General features: G+C 36.2%; 1 protein-coding gene across 1 annotated transcript; it reads left to right on the top strand.

Moving 5' to 3' along the window:
* Window positions 1–4,105: 4,105 nt before the first annotated feature.
* LOC149134372 (uncharacterized) lies at window positions 4,106–8,775 on the top strand. Its single transcript, XM_089356381.1, has 2 exons — window positions 4,106–4,249; window positions 7,579–8,775. The coding sequence occupies exons 1-2, from the start codon at window positions 4,204–4,206 to the stop codon at window positions 8,643–8,645; spliced, it is 1,113 nt and encodes a 370-aa protein (XP_089212507.1). The 5' UTR covers window positions 4,106–4,203; the 3' UTR covers window positions 8,646–8,775.
* Window positions 8,776–11,109: the final 2,334 nt, after the last annotated feature.

The raw sequence follows: 11,109 nt of genomic DNA, 5'->3' as shown, positions 1-11,109 counted from the left end.
CATGGCCTAAACAATGCGCCCTCGCTCCGACAATGTAACCTTTATGAATAACATTGCAGAATCGGTCAACGGTCATTGTCACTACCAGCAACTCAATCAAAATAACTTTTCTAAATGCCTCTTTTAATTTACAAACTAGTTCAGTCTCTATTTTATGGGTGCTCAGGTGTGTGTGTGTGTGTGTTGGGACACTTGGTTTTGCAAATATTTTCTAACCAAGTCCAGTTTTATCGTTTTCAAATTATGTCGCACTCTGAAAGTGCTGGTTCTATAAAACTTTCTTTCTTCTTAGATGTTCTCCTTCTCTTCAACAAATACATCAGTTTAGTTTGTACACCATACTTTAAACAATGTTTGGGGTGGGTGTCTTTTGTTGGTACTCTAGTGTTTGTATGCCAGTCTATTGGTGCTCGTTGTCTTGACTGTGTTTACTTTTTGTTTTGGTTGGTGTTCTAGTTATTCTTGTAAGTGGTTGTTATGGTGTCACCTTTTCACTTTCTCCACTCTTTCAATTTCTGCTCTCTTCAAAGCAAAAAGAAACAAAGAATTAGGGAAATTAGCGAACAATCATATGATCCCATATAATCGATCATATGATCGAGTTGTCAACTTTGCTACTTCAAACGGAAGAATGCGATAAAATAACTTTCTTTGGCACACACATGCACACACACACACAAACACACTTACGCGTGCGCTCTCACTCCCTCCCTCTCCACCTCTCTCTAGGTAAAATTTCTGTACGAATTTTGTTATTCCCTGATCTCTGCACGCATAAAATTACAGCTCCAATCCAATTGAAATGGCCATTTTTTATTCTGCAATTTGTGTTTGTGATGAACGTATTTAAAAACCTGACCCTCTATATAAACTTAAAAGACGTTTTCCCAAAAATGCTGCCCTTTGTTGTTTCTAGCATTTCAGACGTGACATTTGCGCCCCCTCTTGTTTTTTTCCTAAATTCCTTCCGATTCATAAATTTTCGATAGAGAAGATTAGGATTTCGCCCCCAAAACATGTTCTCAATATTTTAATTTTCTCAATTTTTCCAATTTTTTTCAATTTCTAGTTTTTATCAATTTTTTTTCTTGGTTAACCACGGAGAAAAAACAATGAGTACGAATCTTTAAGAATGTTCTTCCTTTTTTCTTAAAGAAACACTAAAAACTCTTTCCCAAACATCCATACATCACCTCACCGCTTTCAAAAAGCTACAAACGCCCAATGTTTCACTTTAACTTTTTTCGAAAGCGGGGAAGTTTCTTCAGAGATAATGTCGTTTACTTGTTGTTTGTAGCATATCCGGTTTTACGGTGGTTGTATGTCACTTTTTTACGTCTGCTATTTCAGTACAATTCTACACATGCATGAAACGTTTGAAGGTTTTAACGTTTTGAAAGCGGATAGGTGATGGGTAGGCAAGATGGGGGAAGGAGCACTGAGTATTTCTTTAGGAAAACTTAATCTACAAAAACATATATTTCCTAGATTCGTAATATCTGCACTTTTCTACGTAGATAAAAAATGGAAACAAGTTACAAATAAAGGAATTGCGTTGGGAAGGAGACAAATTAAATTTTTTTTAATGTAATTTCTGGGCAAAATCGTATTAAACTCCTTGTATACTATGAAACAATACTTAGTTTGTGATCCTTCTTAAGAACAGAAAGTATTTTCATGCAAACAATGCAAATTATACCCTTCACTTTTAAGCAAACAATAATTTCCAGTAATCTAGTTCACTATATATCAGCTGTCCCAAATCAGCCCATGAGAGAAGAACAAATGATACAATGCAGTTGTAGGTCATAGCACCCGGGCAACTCCGGGATGCATAGTATATAATTCAGATTAAGAACTAAAGAAATGATGTTTAGAAAGTAGACGTTAAATGCAGTATCCAAACATTGTTTGCGGATAAGTCCTAGGCTGTACGCCAGGGGACGGGCATATGGTGCTGTAGAGGTCTGTTTCTCAGGGGAAGAGGTGACCCGCGGTCACTCGGTGTATCCCCTTAAAACGAAAGAGGTGGTACTTCTGCCAACTTACTTAAGCCGCAGAACATCACGAGTCAAGATGGCAGAAATGCCACCAGAAGTGGACCCTGTAGAGGTGGTGGCTGCCCTGTTGTTCAACATGGTAGAAAAATGAATATCCTGTAAGTAACATGCTCTTCCCCTCAAAACCGACATTGGTACATGGATCAAGCAGATACCTAAGCTGGGAGACTGGCATTGTGTGTGTGTATAGATGTATATATATATGTATGAAATGTAGGCCTCCACAGTCGCAACATGGATTAGAATTTAGCAATCTCCTCTGGTTATACGTTCTCAGTCGACATACCCATGTTTTCGCGAAATCCTTTTCTGAATTTGTTTACGTCGTGTTTCAGGTTACAACCTACAGTCTACAGGGTTAAATATTGGTTCGCTTGATCAAGTTTTGAAAGAATTCTTGCCCGTATTTCTGTATTTTTTTTAGCAGTAAGACCTTGTACAAAAATGAGGCACATGAATAAGTTTTTCAAGTTTAAAACTTTCACACATGCTGTTGTCTGTTCCTATATACATCATAACGACGTCATCCACGTTTTAAATTCCAACACTCCATTCGAGTGCTAAATAGAGAAGTTTTATCACCGAACATATTAGATTGTAATTTGATTGTTTCCTGAAAACAAATTTCACTAGAGTGAAAGGGCAATATGAAATTACAGTATCGTTCATGCTCAGACGGAACTAATTTACGTAATAATAATCTTACTTTTTCTTCGTCCGACAATGTTTTGCAATCTTACTTAAAAATATCCTGATACTTTCGATAGTACGCTGCAAAAGTTATAACCTTCTCCGGGTTATATGCGAATTCTATTATGGAGTTCGAAACACCGTCTGGCGAAAACGAACTTAACCCATTTTCGGACTTCTTTGCGTATAACTTCAATAGTTGTTGCTGTACCAGGTTCACGTGCAACTCCTGTTGCTGTTCTTGCTGTTCTTGCAACTGTATTATAGAAGCTAACAAGTCTTCCGGCATTTAACAAGTTGTATCACGAACAAAATGTTAAATAACCTACGTGAGCTTCGAAGCCCTCATCGCCAGATGTTATATCTTCCGTTTCCTATGTCGTGGTAGCGCCATAATATTGTGATGCATAGTTTAAATACACTGTACAAGTGTTGTAACAGTAAATAAGATAACGATGAAGCCGTAATAACAACGTAACGATCCAACAATCTCTTCACAAACCAACAATCAATATTCCAGACGAACTACGCAGCTGAAACTTTCCGACTTTAATGCGAACTCAGCTCTCACTAACACACAAACTCCACCCTGGCCGCAATTAACAAGAACAATTTTTTAATGGTGTAGATTGCATGAAATACGTCAAATAAACAAGTAAACGATTATGATTTTCATTAATATTTAGAAATTTCCTAATAGCAGCCTTAAGTGTTCCATACAATCATATCAGCATGTGAACAAAAATTAATAACCTAAGCACTTCGCTTGTCAATAAGATGAAGGTGCAATCTACCTCAGTCGAACTATATATATGATTCATCACATGGAAATTTTAGTTGCACAACGTTGGGCAATATGCATGAGGTAATTCAGCAATTTTGTGGATTATTCCATATAATCTTTCACTATATAACACTCAATGTTTGTTTACATTGAGAGCTAGTACTAACACATCGTATAACTATTCAGTGTTTAAAAGATAGGTAAACGCCGTTTTACCTATACTTAATTCCATCTCAGATCTTTAGATATTTGCCCCATTTTGTTTTTTACATTTTAATTAGTGTACACTCTTTTTTTGTTTCCAAGCAAAGACGTTCGTACAGCTATCAGATGCTAAGGAACGTGATATTAGTATCTAACATTTAAATGTTTTGTTAATACAGAAAGGAATGATATAAAAGATTATTCGGTATGTGTGAATTTTTCAAATTATTTCCATATTAATAGCGTTAATCATTTGTCTTTCTTATTTTGTTATTCACATTTGAATGAGAAAATCCCATTAGGATTTAGAAATAACAATGGGAAAAAATAAAGTTCAAATGTGCTGAATGAAATGTAACACGTTTTAAATTTACATTTTAACAATGATGACTTTTTCAACAAACGTTTAAATAGGAGCAATAATTTTTGCCATTGACAGTTTGACTTCTGTAACAATCTGCCAAGATGCTAAAATCTCTAATCATCTCCGTTCTGCTGCTCTTAGTACAAGGTAAGACAAAACTAAATAACATTTATATTTCTCTTTTCTTTTCTATCTTCAATGGATCTAAAGCATGCATTCCATTAATATATTATGCTTTTCTCCATCGTAAAATTGCTCCTTCGTTAAATTTTTTTGGGGAAAGAGTTATTTCCAGATATATCATCCTTGAAGAATTTATTCCTATGGTGTGGAGTGCAAAGATTACAGGGTTTAGGTTTGCATTTTATCCTTGTCCGATCGATAAAAAACACGAATCAATAAGTAGGATAGTTTTGATCTTTAATCTTGCATCAACAAGTGTAGACTTGTGCAAATGTAGTAATCAATATTGTAGCATAGAATATAGCCTTGCATGATACCTCCTTAAGTCTTCTGCGTCTTCAAAATTACCATAGTTGATATCTTAGGTGAAAAGTGTGTAGTCTTTTAGCAATTGTGTTACCTGAAGTGCTTTTAGTAGTTTGTGATGTATATTTGTGATGGTTAAATATTAGGGAATCAAGACAGGTGTGAGTGTATTGTTCACGAATATCTTATTGCGGGGAGCAAGCAAATAAATCACGCAATACAAATATTTAGTGACGATGACTTATTGCAAAGTCCTACGATATTCTGGTATGTAGAGCTTACAATGACAGTGTATGTGAATACATTATCAGATGGTACCTACTGTGAGACAGGCATTGCGAAGCCACGCGCAGAATGCTGAATCAAAGAGAGCTAGCAGTCCTAGCAGTTTGGCAGGTGGCGAGCTGACTGCCCAAAGGGAAAAAGTGGGTCAATCCTGTCACTCGGGCTTCTTATATGTCTCTAAGGGCTGTTGTGTTTTGCGCATGCGTCTTGTTTGCCTGCTGTATCCCTTCCGGGCTTTTATGTTTAGCCCTGAGACAATGCATGTAGGCATGACGGTTACGCTACTGACTCCCTTGGCAGTTGTGAAATTATGGGAATAACGAAAGACGAAAGAAAAGTTTTATCTGCAGTGCAAAACATACCAAAAGCCTTAGAAGTACAAAATAATAAATGAAAGGAAGTGTAATATGTAACAATATGATGATGAAAATCGGGTGCAATCACAACAATGAAAACGGAATGCAAACAATATATCACACTCCAAGAAAAGGGTTCATTCAATATTTTTTTAGATGTAGCAAGTGTGAGTCAATCTTTTGACAATGCACTTTTCGTGCGCTCCCAGTAGATACGGAGAGCGAATTTGAAGTTTATTGTGTGGGCGACGTCTCTTGTGCTGTGCATACATTATAACTCCAAAATCAGATAATCTTGCAACTGCGAACTCCGAAGAAAACATTGATGGTGTTCACTACATGGTCATGGATGGCTGGCAATTGATTAAAAATGAAGGAGACAGTGATATTAGCATATCCTATGAAAGGTTTGAGAATATTCTGCATAATGAACGTTTCTGTTCGATAGTTTCCACGTCCTCTGGCAACTGATAAAAAAGGAAAAAGAAAAAAAAAACGCACACCGCTGATCACATCACAGGAAAAACTGATTCTGTTTGAGGCAGATTTAGTTGGTTTCGTGATAGTTTCCTAACTCAGAATGGGTGCTGGAGTTATATCCTTGACGCAGACACAAAATAACAAACCATGCATCGGAGACACCCTTCCTCACGGGCTCCAAAGAAGGCTAACGTTGTTTTAGATACAGTGAAGCTGATGATCTCAGGTTTGAGGATGCAAACGGCATTGGGTTTTAACTAACTTCAAAAGGGCCACAGCATCAATGGAGAGTACTATCTTTGGTACTAAGACCAATGACACAAGAAAAATCACGAAGGTGGCCCTGCTTCACCTGGACAATGTTCCAGCACACAATTCCTTGGTTTTCATGGATGCTATGGCATTGAACTGGTTCTTCATCTGGTCACAATTCAAGACAGTATCTTAGTCAGTGTCTGACTTCTTCAGCCATCACTCGTGTGCGCGTATGTATTTATACACGCATGAACTCGAGCACACACGCACACACACACACACACACACACACACACACACACACACACACACATACATTGATGTGTTTTGAGAATGCCCTTACATTAATAATTCATGCTCAGGTTCAATTCCGCCCCTTTATCATTAGTTGATCGGTTAAATATCTAACCAACTGATTAAATGATCGTTTGTTTAATGTGCTGGTTAAGCAATCAATCGGTAGTTTGTTAGTCAAACTACTTTTTTCTCCTTTCACGACATTTTCTGCGACTTTGTAACTTTTTCTCTCACCCTAATGTCTGATCTCCGCCTAAGAATTGGTCTCCTGTCCGTGTATGCGTATGCTTGTATGTATAAATATGTTTGCTTATGCGATGTGTTTAGGATGAGGGTAAATGCAAGGTTTGTGTGTGTGTGAGTGTTTGTGTATGTGTGTGTATGTGTACGTGCATTGCCCAAGCGCTTGCGTGTGTGCGTGGTTGTGTTCACACACATATGTGGATGATTGTACCTAAGTTTCTGCGCTTGTGGAGGTGCGTGTAATGACCATCCCATGACCTCTTTATGGTTTCGGCTTTTGTCTGTTGTGTTCCTTATCAGTCTCATGTCTGCTTTGCATTTATTGGTTTTCGGTGTAGTTCTTCGTGTGGAAAGGGGAAGGTGAAATGTGGGTAGGTGCATGTGTGTGTGTAAGCATGAGTGTCTACGAGCGTGTGTGTAAGTTCCTGTGTGAGCGAGTACATGTGTGTGTTATAGTGTTCGTGAGTGTCTTTGTGCTCGCGCACGAAGTGTGTTGTCCAGTGTGCGTGTTCGTGTGGTTGAATCAGTTCTGTGAGTGAGTATCTATGTTCGTATGTGTATGTGTGTATGAACGTGTGAGTATTTTCTTATCTGAGTGTATTGCAGCACGTGCGTGTGCGTTTCTCTAGCTTTTTTTCTTTTTTTCAATCGGCAAATATTTGTGTGTATGCTTGTCGTTGGGCGTGCATGTGTGCTTGTGTACCTGAGCATGTAATATGTGTGTGTATACTCGTAAGAGCAGTAGGTATTCGTGTGGGTGCATGCATGATCGTGAATTCTTGAGTTCCCGTGTTTGTTTGTATTCACTCAGATACTTGCCTATTCAAAAAACTGTCCGATACGTGTACACACGTGCTGGAATACATTCTTATTAGAAAAGACCCGTTCATTCGCACACACACACACACACACACACACACACACACACACACACACACACAAACCCAAACACAAATACCCCCTCCCCCGCCGCTACACACACACTCAGAGCCCGGCATCGCCAAATAGAAATTATTTCTAATACACTCTGCTTCATTCAATTTCAATCCCTTTTTTTTTTTTTACTTTTAGGTGTAGAGTCATTTCATTTACCGTGGCCGAGACCATGGCCTTTGCCGAGGCCGATGCCGTGGCCGATGCCGTGGCCGATGCCGTTGCCTCCGATGTTTCCGATGTTACCAAATTGGCTTCCAGCCCCCACCTGCAATGGCGTTCCCTTTACTGCAAGTAAACATCTGTGTTGTCAAAACGTGCTTGTTTCCAGAAGTGCTTCTTCGACGATGTGCTGCGGAAAAGGTTCCTTCAATCCAGTAACTCAAATTTGTTGCAATAATAATGTCATTGCAAAGTCAAGTACAGTTAACACTTGTTGTGGAGATGTTGGTATGAGTACCAGTACACAGATATGCTGCAGAAATATTGTTCATACGAAACGTACAGCTGCTGATGTCTGTTGCGGAACAAATGCTGTGGATACTTCGACTCAAGGATGTTGTGAAACACAAGTATACACCGTTGCAACGCAAGGATGTTGTCGAGGACAAATATTTACCACTGCAACTCAAGATTGTTGTGGAACAGAGATATATTCTAAAGCAACACATGGATGTTGTGCTGCAGCGGTAAAATTCGAAACTGCAACTCAAGGTTGTTGTGGAACACAAATATATTCAAAGGCAACACATGGATGTTGTGCTGCAGCGGTAAAATTCGAAACTGCAACTCAAGGTTGTTGTGGAACACAAATATATTCAAAGGCAACACATGGATGTTGTGCTGCAGCGGTAAAATTCGAAACTGCAACTCAAGGTTGTTGTGGAACACAAATATATTCAAAGGCAACACATGGATGTTGTGCTGCAGCGGTAAAATTCGAAACTGCAACTCAAGATTGTTGTGGAACACAAACATATTCAAAGGCAACACAAGGATGTTGTGCTGCAGCGCTAATATTCACAAGTGCGACTCAGAGTTGTTGTGGAAATAAATTATATAGCACTGCAACAGAAAAATGTTGTGGAGCACTAGTATACGACCCCGTGAAAAGAGGATGTTGTGGTGACGAGATATATGATAAAATCATTGAGAAATGTTGCCACTCACGCCCACCCCATTCCATACCTTTCGTATGCTGGTGATTCGTTAGATATTTAATTATTTACATGATAGTCTAATTTGCAAATATATGTTTACTAACATAATATATATGCTTTCTTAACAATTTTGTAGTCGGTGAATAAATTATACATGATAATTTTATTCCTATTATGCATGTTTCGCATCTGTTCATAGAATTATTTCCACTTTATTGTTTGCTCAAATAAAGGTAAAAAATGTAATATATATATATATATATATATATATATATATATATATATATATATATATATATATATATATATATATTATATGTGCGTGTGTGTGTGTGTGTGTGTGTGTGTGTGTGTGTGTGTATAAATGGAGTTAAACGCAGGTGTTATTCAAATTCATTTATTTCCGACACATGTTTCAAAGATATCAATGGTATTATTCCACAGGAATAAAATGACGTAAAACAATGTAAACTCTTCAGGGAAGTGAAGAAATGAAACTCGTCAATAAGACATTTTAACAGAAAATGATGGATATATATATGGTAATTAACTGAACGTTATTAAGTTTGTTACAAAAAAAGCGTTAGAGCATATAACGTCAAAGGTAGCCTATAGGAAGAAAAGGAGTAAAGGAGAGAAAAAAAACAAATAAATGACAAATCTATCGACCCCGAAAGGATGAAAGATAAAGTATACTCGGCGGAATTTGTCCTCACACACACACACACACACACACACACACACACACACACCCACACACACACACACACACACACACACACACACACACATACATACATATATATATATATATATATATATATATATATATATATATATATATATATATATATATATATATATATATACATATATATATACGTATAGTTGAAAGTACGTACATATACGTATGTATATATGCATATATATATATATATATATATATATATATATATATATATATATATATATATACATATACATATATATATATATATATATATATATATATATATATATATATATATATATATATATATATATGCATATATACATACGTATATGTACATACTTTCAACTATACGTATATATATATATATATATATATATGCATATGTGGGCATAGGACGTCACGAAACGTGTACAGCACAATACATTTACGAAACACGAGTACATGAACTATTCTGTCGAATAACGAAAGACACAAATCGGAATCAAAACAAACAACACAAAGAACGACCCTTCATCAGTTGTTGGCTGTTTTTCCAGTCTCGTATTTCGAGCATCTAACAACAATATACGCTTTCGATAAAACAGTTGCTCCCGCAAAGCAAATTCAGTGAAATTTGGGATTTTGCGGAGGGTATAAGATTTAGTCAAGGGAGACTTACTTTCATAAAATCATTACAACTATACTTAATATGCATATATTGGAAATTATGGCAATTTTAAATAAAAGCTTCCCGGCATCCCATAGATATAATGGAATACTTTCCCGTAAGACAATCAGAATCTCGTATTCTACCCTCCCCAATATAGGTACCATCATAGCCAGGTTAAATAGAAAGAAGAGGAATTAATTATAATAACATTAGTATTGTCAATACTGGTTTGAACCCCTATAATGACGATAACAGTAATGGAAATATAAGAATTAGGAACAACAGAACTTAAACATCTAATATGTATGATCTAAACCAAGACACCCATCTATATGATAGCACAGGGATTACTGACATAGTACCTGATGATGCTGAGATGAATTTAAATGATACTATAGTTAAGGGAAGTATAAATAATAATAGTAATAATAATGCCGATAATAATTATAGTAGTAGTAATAATAATAAAAAATATTGATAATAATAATAACAGTGATAGGAATATCAATAATATTAATAGTAGTAATGATCCCGGTTGCGATTGTAGAGTTAAATCCCATTGTCCGTCATTGGGTCGACGTTTAATTCAAACCGTAGTTTATAAATGTACAATTTTGACTGAAGCGGCTAAATTTATATATATTGGATGTTCTATAAATATGAAAGACCTTATTAATAACCATTTTTCATCATTCAGACTTAGACATAAACTAATAGTACGTCTTTATCTAGTAAGATCTGGGAACTCAAAGAAGTAGTGACTAAGTCCTATACCCACTAGAAGCTATAAAAATCATACATTAACACCTGTAATATTGCAACTTATAAAACCTTTTCGGTTTTAATACCTTTAACTGCCCGCACTACTTTCATACCAATTATCCTCTCTTTACAGGTTACCTTTATCTTTTCTTTGCCTCCAATTTTAATTCTCTCTCTCTCTCTATAAGTAAGTTATACGTATTTTTAAAATTATTTTCTGTAAATACTTAATATTTTGCTTTCTTAATTTGTTTTCCTTACTTTATTAATCTTTTGTCCTTTATAAATTGTTATTTTTCTTGTTCTTAAAATGATAATTTGCAGTTTCATAGGTCAATGCAAGATATTTATTCTATATTCTTTCA

Source organism: Octopus bimaculoides, chromosome 8 (assembly GCF_046866305.1).
Source record: "Octopus bimaculoides isolate indiv1 chromosome 8, ASM4686630v1, whole genome shotgun sequence".
NCBI lineage: Eukaryota > Metazoa > Mollusca > Cephalopoda > Octopoda > Octopodidae > Octopus > Octopus bimaculoides.
Note: the sequence above shows the minus strand (reverse complement) of the source record. Positions and strands in the feature narration are given on the sequence as shown.

Excerpts from the sequence above, each read along its gene's own strand:
- LOC149134372 (XM_089356381.1), top strand. The coding sequence starts at position 4,204 with ATGCTAAAATCTCTAATCATCTCCGTTCTGCTGCTCTTAGTACAAG. Across the intron at positions 4,250-7,578 it reads TCTGCTGCTCTTAGTACAAG|GTGTAGAGTCATTTCATTTA; the intron begins GTAAGACAAAAC and ends TTTTACTTTTAG.